General features: G+C 45.1%; 1 protein-coding gene and 1 pseudogene across 1 annotated transcript; both read right to left on the bottom strand.

Moving 5' to 3' along the window:
• Positions 1-4,477: 4,477 nt before the first annotated feature.
• Positions 4,478-5,544, bottom strand: LOC109783711 (uncharacterized). Its single transcript, XM_073503746.1, has 2 exons — positions 4,819-5,544; positions 4,478-4,696 (listed from the first exon to the last, which is right to left on the bottom strand). Exons 1-2 carry the CDS (start codon positions 5,542-5,544, stop codon positions 4,478-4,480), a joined length of 945 nt encoding a protein of 314 aa, XP_073359847.1.
• Positions 5,545-5,609: 65 nt separating this feature from the next.
• Positions 5,610-15,596, bottom strand: LOC141020583 (uncharacterized; annotated as a pseudogene).
• Between the last annotated feature and the right edge of the window lie 162 nt (positions 15,597-15,758).

The raw sequence follows: 15,758 nt of genomic DNA, 5'->3' as shown, positions 1-15,758 counted from the left end.
ACTGACCATCAACAATAGGCAATTGAGCAGTCATGATACACAAATTGGGATAATGTTAGCAAAATTCATAGATACACACAGTGCAGTGAATTTGCTTTGTATGTAGCACTAAAGTTGCCTTATGTTTTGTATGATTTTTTCATTTTTTACGCAACCAACCTAATAATCAGTCCTACTAGGCCAAAAAGAAAAGTTGTTTCCCTATAGCACTATAGTTGCCTCCATTGAACCCAAAGTTGCCTTGAATTTTTTTTTTACGAAACCTACTCATATAGAATCTAGTTTTAAAGAACTCATCGTGAGAAACCTGACGGTGAAAACGGAATTGAATTTCGATGCCAGAATCAAAAGTTATGGCTTTTACAACTTTTTGAACCCCAAAATAAATGCACGTGGGATAGGATATAGGCTGATTGCATCGATAGCCATGTGCGTACAGGGTGTGGCCGAACAATTTCCTTTTCTAGTGTTGACAGTTGGACACAAGGACATGTAATTACTATATACGGTTGTGCGCTCCGGACAACAAACGAGCGCAGCGGCGCTCTCTAGCCACGTCCTACTTTTTTATAGACAAATTTTAAAGTCAAATGTACACTCTTCACCGGACTGAGGAAGTATATTTAAAAAAATCAACTCAGTCCGTGCAACATAAATTTCTACTTGCATGTGAAATAGTTCAGGAGAATAAAAAGAACCAAACTATGTGAACACGTATATAAGTATTTGCCGAAGGGTTTGTCTAGGTCTCAGTCGACTGAGACTTGACGAAGTCTCAGTCGACTGACGTCAGCACGTATAAAATTGGATGTTACGACTTATCCTCACGTACGTAGTACTACTGCATCGTTTAGTTTTCCGTTTTAGGTGCGTGACTGGTTTGCTACTTTGGGCTGCATCTGTTCTCGTTGGGTTTTGTTCTTAGCTTGTCTTCTCTTTTTGTTGGGCTGGCTCCCTTACTTGGGCTTTGTTTTTTTTCTACAACAGCAAAATATACTAGTAAAGATATATAAAATAGTTCCATGCCACAAAAAAGGTACTATGTTGCGCATGCGTTTCTTACAGTCAGCAAGACAGATGCCTTACATAGGCTGTTCTGCCACTCATGTCCTTTTTCAACTTCTTTTTTTCATAGATCCAAAAGAAAAGTATGAAAAATTAATTTTAAAAAAGAAAAAAATCTAGATTGTGTAAAATTAAAATTCTTCGTGTTTTTGTTTGTGTAAATGGTCGTCCTATATTTGTATCATCTCGTATTTATAAAAAATATTTGATGGTGTATTAACAAAAAAAATTGTTGTATATTCTGAAATGTGCATCGCACATTTGTCTAATTTTCACCGCATAATATAAAGTTCATCGCGTATTTGAATAAAAAATTATCATGTATTTAACATAAAGGTTCACCATGTATTTATGAAAATAATAATTAATGTATTAAAAGTAAATCATGAAAAAATGAAGAAACATAAATAAAATAATGATACGATGGTTGACCCCCTCCTAGTGGTAGATAAGCAACTGCTGCACCCCCATAAAACACCACAGAGTTGCAGTATGGACGCCACTTGCAGTTGTGGCCAGACATGTAGTTGCAGTCGAGGGCTATGATTGTAGTTGCATGCCTAGTGTCACACATGCAATTGTCCCCTCTCTCACCGCCCTCTGATAAAACAAAGGTCACTTGCAGTCGGATGGGTAGACATGCAATTGCAATCGCGGGTCACACTCGCAGTTGCATGCCTAGTATTAGACATGCAATTGCCCCCCCCCCCCCTCCATGACAAAACAAAGGTTAGTTGCAGTCGGATGGGAAGACATGCAGTTCTAGCTCGATGTGACAATTGCAGTCGCATGTCTAACATACAATTGCAACTGCCCCATCTCCCGCCTCCATTTGACAAAACAAACTCCAGTTATATCTGTGTTAGGGGACATATAGTTGCAATTGATGGGCTACACTTGCAGCTGTATGCCTAGTGTCAAACATGTAATTGCCACCCTCTCCTGCCCCTATCAGAGAAAAAAAGTCCAATTGTGTTTGTGTTAGGGGGACATGCAGTCGTAGTCAAGGGCTACACTTGCAGTTGCATGCCTAGTGTCAGACATGCCACTGCCCCCTTTCCTATCTCCATCTGACAAAACAAAGGTTAGTTGCAGGCATGATGGAAGACATGCAATTGCAGTCAGGGGCGACACTTGCAGTTGCATGCCAAGTGTATGCATGCAACTGCCGCCGCCGCTCTCCCACTGTCCTCCGACAAAACAATGTTCAGTTGCGGTCATGATGGAAGATATGCAACTGCAGTTGGGGCGCGACACTTGCAGTTGCATGCAAAATGTACACATGCAATTGCCCCCCTTCTCGCACTGCCCTCCAACAAAACAAAGTTTAGTTGTGGTCGTGATGGAAAATATGCAATTGCAGTCGGGGCGCGACACTTGCGATTGCATGCATAATGTACACATGCAATTGCCCCTCCCTCTCCCACCGCCCTCCAATAAAACAAAGTTCAGTTGCAGTCGTGCTGGAAGACATGCAGTTACAACCGGGGCTGACACTTGCAGTTGCATGCCTAGTGTACACATGCAACTTCAGTTGCGGTCAGGGTGCTACACTTGCAGTTGCATATCTAGTGTACACATGCAACTGCTCCCCCTTTCCCGCCGCCCAAAGACAAAACAAAGCCCAGTTCCAGTCGGAGGTGACACATGCAGTTGCATGGCTATTGGAAGACATGCAACTACCCCTCCCCGCAAAAACCACTAAGTTGAAGTCGCCTTGAAGACATGCAGTTGCATTCGACGGCGACATTTGCAGTTTGTGCCTAGTGGCAGACATGCAAGCCCCCCTCCACACACACAAAATACTAAGACATGCAGTTGCAGTTGGTGACGACACTTGCAGTTGCACACCTAGTGGCAGACGTGCAAATCCCCACTCCCAATCACCGAACAAAACAACAGAAATTATAGTCGAAGCGGATATTCGCAGTTTCGCACCTAGTGATAGACATGCAACTTCCCCCTTGACAAAAACACCACTAGGCACTAGGTTGCAGTCACGCGGGGTAGATATCACATTCTCCCCCCCCCCCCCCACCCCGCCTTGATCCTTTGGCTCTGAGACAAACCACGTCCGGAGGAAGAGAGGAAAAAGGTGGAGGAGTACCATGATCCACTACTTCCACACTTCTTCCACACTTAAAACTTGGTTAGCAATGCTTTAGTCAACAAGAACAATTACAATTATAACTTTAAAAGAAATAAAAATAGGAAGAATAAAATGATGCAGCAGACAGACAGACAAAAATGAAAATGCATTATTATTGAAACAAAAGGGTAATGCATAATAAATAAAAGTAAAAATATATTATTGATTTCCTAAAAAGAGAGGGAAAACAAAACAAACGGCAGAAACTAAAAACCAGGAAAAAAGCATTAAAATAGAAATAGAAATGTAAGACAAGAAAAATTAAAAAGAATACAAAAAACAATACCAATTTCAAATGCTTCAGTAAAAACTGACCGCTCATATAAGAGCAAAAGGCCTGTGTGCATCCCTCGCAACTACAGGGCCGCAATAGAAAAGAAGGACAAAAGAGCATAGGCCAGGCCTGGCGTATTGATCACTCGCCCACAGGAAAAAAAAAGGCTATCATCCATTGTGTACGGCACGTCCGCCCGTCATCGTCAACAAACAGGAAAAATGATACACTGCACGAATCTTTGCGTCAAGATCTTATGACTACCGAACGACCAAGACTTGACCAATCCTCATTCGATTGAGAATTAGCAAATCCCGAAAAAAGAAAGCTAGCAAGAATCACACTGTTAGAAATGGAAAAAAGTTTTAAAAGATAAAAGGCAAACAAAAAAATAGAAAAGAAACAACAACAAATGTGAAAATAAAATTCAACTTTTTTAGCAATAAAAAAACAGCTCATGCCATCTGGAACAGAAATGGCAAGAAACAAAAAAAGAAAAAAATCCCACAAGCCGAACACAGGTTTAAAAAGTGAGATTCACTAGACAAGAAAAAAAGAAGAAGCAGAGACCAACACGTTTTTTTTTTGAGAGAAGACCAACACGTACCTAAGGCCCAGAGAGAAGAAAAAGAAAGAAAGAACAAGGCCCGGGTAGAAACGGCAATACGGGTGCCAGCGACCTGTACTTGAATAGATACATACAAAAGACAAAAGTTCCAGTGGGAATCTTAGCACAAAACCTGAGGATGGAAGACTCGACTGAGACTTTGTTAAAAATAAGTCGACTGAGTTTTAGCGCCTCCGTTTGCCGAATAAAGTGGAATCGTGAAAACACTGCGGCGACAAATTATCCACTTGTGATTTGCAAATACTAGCAAACAAATCCTGCAGGCATAACCTAAGAACATGCAAAATAACACGAGAACTCCAAAAGATCAATCGATCACGTAGTCAAGCGGCCTCCCTCGACCCAGAGAGCGCGACGCGCTTCACGTCCTCCGCCCCGCGTTCGTTCCCCGCCAGTGCTCGTAGCCATCCAGCGCGTCCTGCGCGCGCCGCCGCACGGTGAGCTCGGCCTTCAGCGTCTCCACCTCCGCCTCCGCCGCGGCGAGCTTGGCCTCTGACTTCTGCAGCTGCGTCCGCAGTGCGGCGACCTCCGAGTCCAGCTCCAACGCGTAGGCCAAGGAGAAGGATGCGTACTTCGCTGCCTGCACGCATGCGTCGTTGCCGCGCACACACAAAACCAAATGTGATCGACCGGACACCGGACAAGCATAGAGACGTAGGTGGACTTGAAGCGTGCGTACGATGAATTTGCTACCGTGCGTACCTGAAGAATAGAGACGTAGGTGGACTTGACGATGTCGGAGGGCTCGTTCGCCGCGAACAAGCGCTCCTGCTGCGGCTGGACGACGCCCTGCAACCTCTCCCGTGCGGCCTCCCAGTCCGTGCTGTCGCCGTCCTGTCCTTTGGGAATATGCCGTATCTTCCGGCTCCGGGAGAACCCCCCAGGCAGGGAGGAAGCTCCGGAGGCCGGCGGAGTGTTTGGCAGCACATAGGAAAGCGGGCCGTCGTCGCCGTATGCTTCGTCCAGATTCCTCTTCTTCCCACACAACGGCGAAGACCCGGTCGTGTAGTTGTCCGGCTCGGATTTCACCTTGTTCGCCGATGCTGATGCTTGCGCCACGGTAGCCTTCGCCGCCAGCATGGATTTCATCATGACGTAGACTGCAGGATCCATCCCTTTGGTAGCAGTACGAGTATAAGAAGTTCGCGGCTGCGGTGCCGGGGACAGCAGCGATGAAGGCTGTGGTGCCGGGTGCTCCGGTGATGACGGCGCCGGGGCCTGTGGCGACGACGGCTGCGGTGCCGGGGACAGCAGCGATGAAGGCTGTGGTGCCGGGTGCTCCGGTGATGACGGCGCCGGGGGCTGTGGTGACGACGGCTGCAGTGCCGGGAACAGCAGTGATGAAGGTTGTGGTGCCGGGGCCTCCGGTGATGACGACTGCTGTGCCGGAGGCAGGGGTGTTGACGGTGCCGACGAGGGAGATATCATGGCGGCGGCGAGATTGCTGCGGCAAAGATACTTTCTAAGATCAACGGGGGAGGCTCCGTAAGCGCTCAGCAACTTCGCCTCCGTTTCCCTATCTTCGGCGGAGAGCACAGGGTCCGCTAGAGAGCTCTTGGACGGCTTGCCCCACTCCACCGGACAAGGCCATGGGGTCGTCGAATGGAGGAAGAAGAACCCGCTCTTCCAACCCTTGATGGAATCCGGCAACCCCGTGATGCGCAAGCGGGAGCCGCGCCTGGTCTTGAAGAAGTACCAGGCTATCTTGTGTTTGTGGTGGAGCAGGAAGAAACGCCGGAACACCGCGAGGGACGGCGGCACGCGGGCGGAGTGGCAGAGCACAAGGAAGCCCACTATGATGCGCCAAGCGTTGGGTGCGAGCTGCGTCGGCGCGAGGTTGAAGTGGTTGAGCACGTCGACGAAGAAGGGGTGCAGCGGGAGGCGCATCCCGGCCTCCAGCGCGTGCGCGTACACGCAGACGGCGCCATGCGGTGGGGACGAGCTCGCGCGCAGGTCGCCGGCGGGGCAGGCGGTGTACAGGTTCTTCGGGATGTCGTACTTCTTGCGCACCGCGTCGACCTGGTCGTGCGTACGCAACACCGAGACGAATTCCTCCGCCGTCAACTCGAGGTCGACGCCGGCGGCGTCATCCTCGAGGTTGTAGTCCTGGTCAGAGGACGATGACGAGGACGAAGAGGAAGAGGAGTAGTCGGAGGAAGAATATGAGGAGGAGGAAGAAGAAGACATGGCGCACGAAGGTTCACTCTCTGTCCGTCCTGGTGTCTCCCGTCTCCTGTTGCACTCCTACTACTTGAAGACTACGGACGCAGCTCCAGCTCCTGTCACTCGACTATGGGGGTGTTTGTTTCCAGGGATTTTTTTTTGTGCGGACTAGAAAAAGTCTCTCTTAGAGACTTTTTTTACCAAACGGGGGGACTTTTTGGGACTAAACTAGGCATTTGGGACTAAACGAAGAATACTCTCAAAGAGAGTCTTTTTGGGACTTTTTGGGACTTTTCCAATAATGCCCCTCCATGCACCCATTGGCCCGCCATCCCATGGTGTTGTTTGATTGTTATTTTTCTATATACTAGGGGCAACATGGTCATTTAATAACCTCTAAGAAGGGGCTAGGGACTTTTTAGTCTCTGAAAACAAACAGGGAGAGACTTTTTAGGAACTAGGGACTTTTAGTTGGGACTAGAAAAAGTCTTAGGACTAGAGAACCAAACATCACCTATGCCTGCCTGCAATTAAGTCATTGAATTGTGTCCGTGGAATACTGGAACACTGTGGTTTACCTTCCCAAGTAGTTTCTCCTCCCAATAATGCTAAATCTACGAAGATTTACTTAACCTTTCAAACTCATTGTCTTCCATCCCCTGTTACCAATCACAATTCCCACATCAGTTTATACGTAAAATCTTTAAATAAGTGTTTGTAGACGTAGCATTGCTCTTTTCCCGTGGATGAATTTGTATAAAGACTGAGTTGATGTCTTGACTGCTGGATGCTTCACTGTATCGTCAAAGGCGAGAACTGCAGAAGCCAAAGATTCACTCCGAACTCTACTCTCTCCGGCACTAGTAGTCTAGTACTACGGGCAGCAGACCTGCAGGTGTGTAGTTTTTGATAGAGAACAAAACGAATGAACAGTAACAATCTCTCTATTACTGATGATGATGTCCTTACAATTTATATCCTCCGAGGGGATGCATCCGGAACGACGTGTTCCTTACAACAGGCGGGAGAGGGGGACATGACGGTTAGCACATACTAACCGCTCGTTTGTTACAAAAGGAGATTATCCCATTAATTAAACATAATTAATTCCTAACACTCCCCCTAATCTCCGCATTGACTATATAGAATCATCATCTTGAAAAATGCTCCTCCTAAAACCTTGTGGGAAAAATATGAGGAGATATACATAATATGCCACCAAAAACTCCTTTAAAAAATCCAGTGGAAAAATAAGAAGAAAACGACATATTACAATGTTTGTATTGTTATTGTCTCATTAAAAACCTTTCATGAGAAACCATTCAGAAAAAACTCATAAAGGAAAAGAGTGCAATACAGAAGATCCAAAAATCTCGAACAGGTTAGCGTTCAGGAGTGCACTCCCCCTGAACCATGCAAATAACAAAGTCATCTCATACCAATTCCATTAACATATTTCTGGAATGGAGAACTTGGTAAAGACTTTGTGAACATATCACAAAGATCACATACGACTTTGCTTCCAAAATATTTATCTTCCCACTTTTCAACTCACGTGGAAGAAAATACTTTCAGAGTAATATACTTTGCAATATTGCTCTTTATAACCTGTCTGCCTCTATGTAATACAAACAACATTATCTTCATGGATAATGGTGGGTGAGTCCTATCAATCAAACCCGCCCGGACTTTCAACAAAGTTCATCATTCTGTGAAGCCAAACAGGTTCAGATGTTGCTTCATACATTCAGAATGATTAGTGGATGCAGCAACTAAAGTTTTTCTTCTCGACTTCCAAGAGAAGGTCGTACCTCCATTCGAGAAGACAAAACAAGTCTGTGATCTGGGATTATGGGGATATGATATATGCCCAGCATCACGATATCCAACCATGGTCATATCTTGAGTTTTCTCATAAAACAAACCAATATTTTAGTGTCTAGAAGATATCCAACAATATTCTTCACACCAAACCAATGCCTTTTAATCAGTGATGCATTGTATCTAGCCAATAAATTCACTGCTAATGACATGTCAGGCCTGGTGCAGTTTGCTAGATACACCAGTGCTCTCATTGCATCGTGATATGGAAACTCACGTCCAAATATCTCTTCATCACTGTCGTTAGGACTTAGTGGGTCCTTATCTCTAGTAATTCAGAGATCTCAAAACCATAGTTCTTTGATGGATATGGCTTATCCATGTTGAACTTTCAACAATCTTTTTGGATAAATGTGGACTGATGAACAAGTATTCGCGAAGGAATACGCTCAAGTTCTAAACTCAAGCAATGTTTGGTCTCAACCAAATCTTGCATCTTACACTCTGTCTTAAAATGATATGATTGTATCATGTATCTCTTGTGTAGCTCCAATTAATGATACTCGGATCATGAACATACACATAAATTGTACAAAATCCCTTTTTGGATTTCTTGATGAACATACATGAACAATCATCAATGTTTGAGCAACCTTCTAATAAAGGAACTCACTTAGTCGGTTCTACCACATCATTGTCGACTAATTCAAGTCATAATGACTTCTAAAGCTTTACACAACACATGTTGCAATTCAATTCAGAATTTTCATTCCTTCGGAATTATCATAGAGATATCTGAATCAAGTGACCATACAATTATTCAGTCACAACATCCATCAGTTGGATATACAAATTCATTATTCACTGCCAGTGATATGAAATATCGGAACGTTAATCCACTCATAACAGGAGAACATGTTTCATCTTAAACGATGAAGGGTCTCTGCATGAACCCATGTGCTACAAGCCTCGCTTCATGTCTCACCATCTCATTGTTTTCATTCCTCTCATGAACAAAAACACATTATGATCCCCCAGGGAACACATTCAGAGGAGTGGGTACTACTGATCAGGTCAATACCCCTCTTCTTGAGAGCGAGCGCCTCCTCAATTGCTACCTTCCCTTGGATCAATAAGAGCGTCCAAGACACTCATCCATGCATGGACTTAAGTTGTAGATCCAATTCAAGGTCTTTTGCAATTCTCGAGGAGAAATAAATGTCGACATAATGTAGTCTTTGTTATATGATTCTCCCAAATCCATATAGATAGTGGATATTTTATCATTACCTTTTGACTCTTCGTGATTTCCCACAACAATTGAGTCAAGGTCTTCCGATGTCCCCGCACCAATATTTGTGTGCACACTCATGCTGGGTCCTGGATGTGTCCAACATCCTTCAGGTGTCCTTCAACCCTTGGTTGAATATCAACATGATGTTGACCTGCATTTACTGTTTGAGGATTCCTCATTCCCCTTGGACGCTTCCATGAAGCCTTGTCCTCTTGTGTCCAGATTCCTCCCCCTCATCGGTGGCCGAGTGAACCTATGGGTCACATCCACTCTCTCTGTCACATTCACTATGGGAACATTTTACTTTGTGACACCTACTTAGTAAATGCAGCTGGCGGATTATTTGCGATATTTTGCAAATTTATAAACTTATGAACCTCTAGTTCAGATTCATTCATACGTGGACCAAAGGACTAGATGTCTATTAACATCTCATTCAATTTCTCGGCATTCAATGTGGTTCTTATCTCCCCCTAATGCCGGAAAAATGTCCTCGTCAAAATACAATCGGCGTACCAGGCCATAAACAAGTCCCCTTCTTAGGACCATAGGTACTTTTTGATTGACAGAGAATTGTACCTCACATAGATCCCCATTTTCTACGAGGTCACATATAAGTACGCTGCGGTGGTGAAATCGGTATGTATCCAACACAACCGAATTATCGCAGATGGGAAATACTTACTCATTTCCACGTACTAACTACAACGGGGAGACCATATAATATGCAGTTCGTCGAATTTGTATATGCAGTATGTAAAACTGCAATGTCCCCAACTAGGTGTTGGGAGATTACAATTCTATAGCAGGAATCTTGCTATCAACTTATCGTCTTAACAAGTGATTCCATAAAACCAATCTGGGTATGTACACAAAGTACCAATATGCTCCACAGTTATGCCTCAGTCTAGGCAGTAATCATCAAATGCTCACGAACTAAATTTCGCAGCATTATCCATTCTGATGGATTTTGTCTCGTGTTCAGGATGATTTGCTCTCAAATTAATGATTTGAGCAATAAGCTTTGTAAAAGCATGGTTCCTTATGGAAGTAAGGCACACATTGGACCATCTCACTGATGCATCCAAAAGCACTATGAAATATGTAAATATTCCATATAACGGTTGAATTGAATCACATATATATCGCCTATCCAAGGAAATCTAGTGCCTCATCCTCTTTCATGAGATAAAATGGCCTTGCGATCAGTTTCCCAGTTTGCACACATCGTGCATACATAATTCAGTGAATTTGGAAAATTCACACCGTTAGATTGTGTCCAATTGAACCATCAATAATTTTCTCATCCTACCAATACCGGGATGACCAAGGCAATCATGCCATATCTTGAACTTCTCAGGATTCTAGAAAATTATCTTATACGCCAATGCGTATCCAATTTAATGTATGTATAATACAATCCACAATATAGAGAAGCATTTACTCTAGGATTTCATTCAAATCCTTTTTGTTGAGTCATGAGTAGGTTTTCAACCTCACTCATCATACGAGTTTCAACATAGAAACCATTGCAGATATCCTTATAACCCAGCAAGGTACGGGTAGAATCTTGATGCATGAATGGATCCATGATTATCATATAGTACCCATAGGGAGTGTAGTTGTGGCTTGACCAGTACCAACAAATACCATATCACGACCACAATTGGCATGACACTTCCATTACTCTTATCAAGAGCTTGCAATGGAAACACTTAATCTCCCAAAATATCGTGTTAGTAGACCCAGTTTCCAGTTAACACATTTTCTTCTCAATTGGATTATTTCCTTTCTAAAGAGAAAGAAACCAATTTCAACATATGCCTGAACTCATATAGAAATAATACATACATTATATGTAACTAAAAAGTGATGTACTTTATTTTTGTTGAGCATGCTCCTGGTTCCCCACGTTCCGAGGAACGTCTTTCAACCATTAGGAAAAAGAAATCATTATGTCCAGTAAAGTCAGCTTCATACCGGTTCCCATGATCCTTTTTCCCTTGCCATTTGATTGCATGTACAGGTCCACCAAATGCTTGGAGTATCATATTTCCTTGCGAAATGAGTTATACAACCACACTTATAGCTCCATTCTTATCTTGCTTCACATCACCTCTCCACTTTCCTTCAGCATTGGCAAAACTGTCCAGTAAAAATTCTCATACAAGGATTGAAAGTGGAGAGCATCTTCTTGATGAGATCGGCATCCCAAGAGTACGCTTCGTCCTTTCTTCATTTGCATGTGTTGGATTCAACGAAGTGATTCTTGCTCCTGATTGATTTCCTGTGATGGTATATGCATGTCCGATCTGACGCCTCCCGCATTTCAGCCGGCAGCCGCGTAGTGGACGCTGTGCCTTTCGCCGGTGAGTGCTACACCGCACCGCTCCTGTCACGCCTTGTCGCCTTCATGCCTAGGCCGTGCCGCCGATGCGAGCGCTTCCTGGCATCCGCGGTCGCCGCGAAACGGAGAGCCGCGTCAGATCGCCGCCGTCTCGCCTTGCGCGGTTGCGCCTCATCGGGCGCCTCCGGCCTCTCTCTTCAGCGTAGAGACTCGTGCTGATAATGTGATACTCCCTCCTCCGGTGAAGAGTGTACATCTAGCTTCAAAATTTGTCTATAAAAGAGTATATTTCTATCTTCCCAATGTACTTTAAAGTGAGGAAAAAATACTTCTCTCTCATCACACGGTAATCAAGACCAATAGCAATCTACACATAGTCTCTTATTCTACATGCACTTAGCTCATTTGGGGGTTGAGTAATTAAAAAAGAGAGATGGTGGCTTGCTTATTTCCAATGCATTTTTTTACTCAACTCTATAATTTGTCCTAAAATTTGTAGATGTACATTTTTCACCGAACGGAGGGAGTAGAGAACAAAACGAATGAACAGTAACAATCTCTCTATTACTGATGATGATGTCCTTACAATTTATATCCCCCGAGGGGATGCATCCGGAACGACGTGTTCCTTACAACAAGCGGGAGAGGGGGACATGACTGTTAGCACATAGTAACCGCACATTTGTTACAAAAGGAAATTATCCCATTAATTAAACATAATTAATTCCTAACAGTTTTATCTTCTGCCGCACTGGGGAGTCAATTCGCAACCCAGCTTGCTCCACGGGCTGATTCACACAGGTTTTCATGTGCCCCATGCTACTCGGGTCGGGTCAGAGCGTAGGCTACTTTCAAAGAAGAAGATAGGTACCACCTCTTGTGGGTACTCCCTCCGCCCGTCACCCAGCGTTTACAGATTTTCTCAAAATTACCGTCCATCCGTTATTGATTTCACCGTTTGCATTAACAATGGAGAGCCAGTTATTACGGATTTGCATGCTGGGGAGACGGCGCTGGTTTGCTTGTAGAGCCGAGGAAAGAGATGCGCCCGCAAGCCTAGGTGGACCGAACGCGCGCGTGCATGCGAGGCGACAAGTAATTCAAGCCAGCCAAGGCATGCGTGCATGCTAATTACGGGCAGCGGCTCACATTGATCGCGGAGCTAGACGGAGATGCATGGCAAGCAAACGGCAGAATACGGATGGGCATGTACTAATACAAACGAGTCCTGCCGCTGGAGGGCGCGGCCGATGTGACGGTACCTACAAAAAAGGCCGGCGTGGGGTCTACGTGCATGCGCGGCGCAGGAAGAACCGAAGAGGCAGCTTTGCACTCCTGGTCGGGGAAGTGTTCCGCGCGGCAGAAATCTGACGCTCGCAGCAAATCTTTTGGCCACGATTAAAGCAAGTACAATAGAGCTGAGTCAGCGGGTTATAAGGAATAAATTAGTATATCTCTGCTTAGTTGGAGGAAATAAAAAAGGAGAGAAGGTAAGTGGGCTTTTCGTGAAGAGCCAGCTCTAGCACGTGCTCTTAGGCATTTTGTGAGAATGAAAGATAGGCCACATAATAGTAAAGTAGTACACTCTTTTAATCTATTATTATACATGTTAACTATAAGATGGGCTGTAGATGACATGGCACTGGCTTATAGCCAGCAGCTGGCTACACTATTAACCATGCTCTTATGCAAGGACTGTAAATATCCCTGGGGACTATGCATCGCTCGCAGCAAATCTTTTGGCCATAATTATGCGGGGACTGTAAATATCCCTTGGGACTATGCATCGCTCGCAGTCCAACTAGTAAAAAGTTCACACACGACTGTCAAAGTTTCTTGAGATCGTGCACACTGTGAAGTCTAGCTATGAAAAGTTCTCTCGAAGATTGAACAGGTAAGAGGAGATCGAAAATTTAAGTTTGACTAACAATTGGTCTATAAAAGTGTATACAACACAGAATTCTGATAGATGATTTTTGTAGTATCATCTTATTAATACATTTTTGTGGTACATTAGTTGATAATAATTACATATCACTGAACCTACTAATCAGCGGGTTGACATCAAATTTTGACTCGTCTTTAGGCATCTTCAACTCCGTCCTCCAAAACGGACATACTATTTGACCATGGATAGGCCTGAAACAGTTCCACCCACTTAATCAGATGGTCGGCTCCTGCATCGAGTGGCGGCCAGGGAGCTTGAGAACGGAGGCCAAAACCTAGCACGACGAATCCAACGGTGGGTGGAACTCACTTCGACGACAGCCCTAGCAACGCCGGTGACAAAGTCGTGCTCTAGCTGACGGGGAGATCAACGGTGCGCTTGTCAGGAGGCCTTTCGCATGATGGAAGGAGGAGGTGGTTAACCCGGACCAGGCTAGCCATTGGCCTTCGGTAGGCTTTGATGATGTTTTCCTTGTTGGTTTCGATGATACCATGGTAGATGTGATACTAGCTTGTGAATCGGATCATGTTTAGTATGCTAGTTTGCAAGTATGATCGATATGTAGGGGTGGTAGTGTGTTGAACTCCATGAAAAAGTCCATATGCTTTGATCTTGTAGATCAATCATAGGGGGTTGTGTTGAACTTCATGATCCATGTGTACTATGCTTATTGTCAACGTGTAGTGGTCTTTCTTAATGTCTATGTGTACATTGTTCCACTAGTCCTGATGCTAAGGCTTGTAGGACATGGGCACCCAAGACTTTAGTTAGGCCATTGTCTTGTCCGAGAACCAATTCCCGTCGTCCTATGTTGAGGACTCCCAGCCTTCGATCGACGAGCACATGCCCCCGGATACAGATGTCTTCGAGGGGCCTGCGAGGTATCCAACATTGTGATGGCGGTGCCTAATGTCGTTGTTGCTGCACATAAGGGAACCATCAAGGCTGGAAATGCATAGATGTTAGGGAGGGGCAATTCGACGACATGACAGTCGTTCTTGTCCAACTTCATGCTTAACAAGATGTATGGCCTCATATCCAATGGGGTGAGGACTGACAAGGACTTCAAGGAGGCCCACATGAACTCTGTTTTCAAGCAGGTGTTTGATTCTGTGGCTAATAGGTCACCTCGAACCAGGTCTACATCCATCTCAAGAAGTGGAGAGCCAGATGGACCAAAGTGTTGAGGTTCAGAGACCTTAAAGGCGCACAACAGCATCATCAAGGGCGAAGGTGGTGAGTTGGTAGTCCAAGTCGGGAGACGAGGGAGGAACGGGAGGGTGAATAGGAGGAAGAAGGCATCGCGAAGCGAGGGGGCTCGTCCTAGTCTCCCATATCGTGTTGTATTCCACTAGAAGAGAGGCACATGGTGAGAGAGATGAATGATTGGTAGACTACTCAAATGACCCGGCTTTGGTTTGTGGAGGAGATTTTCCTTGTGGAGAAGACTTCAAAGCTTCACAAACTGAAACTACTCAACAAAAGATTCATGGATCTTTGAAGATAGTATCGAGAAAGGCTTTCACCCTGCTTTATATATAAAGAAACAACTGGGCATTACAACCAACATTACAACCGGTGAACAGAACCAATTTGAGAGGAAGGCTACCCGTTGTAGGAGGCATGCCATCACCAACACTCAGAAAGTCAAACACGACCATGCCAACCAACTCCATCGCCGAAAGGAGCCCCCTACCACCTTGCCTTGGATCGACGGGCGTCACACCATCGAACGATGAATGCACTGACCTCAGAGCTTGGACGGGAACATAGAAAGGGATCCCGAGGTGGGAGTGGATCTTGCGCTTGTTGCGTGGGTCGCTGATAAAGGAGCATCGCCTCACTGGCCAGTAAGACCACTCCCGTTCCTTTTGCGACGTCACCGACGTGAGAATCTGCGCCACCATGGCCGACTAGACCACCACAACACACCTCCATGTCCATACCCACGTCGTGCAAGCCACTTCGAAAGAGGGAAGAGGAGAGCCAGAGAGAAATGCCAAGTGGAGAGGGAAGGCGTTGGGGAGACCCCTGTCACCGCGGGATGACTAGCAGCAACCAGTGGTGGC

The sequence above is a fragment of the Aegilops tauschii genome, chromosome 7, assembly GCF_002575655.3.
Source record: "Aegilops tauschii subsp. strangulata cultivar AL8/78 chromosome 7, Aet v6.0, whole genome shotgun sequence".
NCBI lineage: Eukaryota > Viridiplantae > Streptophyta > Magnoliopsida > Poales > Poaceae > Aegilops > Aegilops tauschii.
The sequence above is the reverse complement of the archived record's forward strand: the minus strand, read 5'-3'. Positions and strand labels throughout refer to the sequence as shown.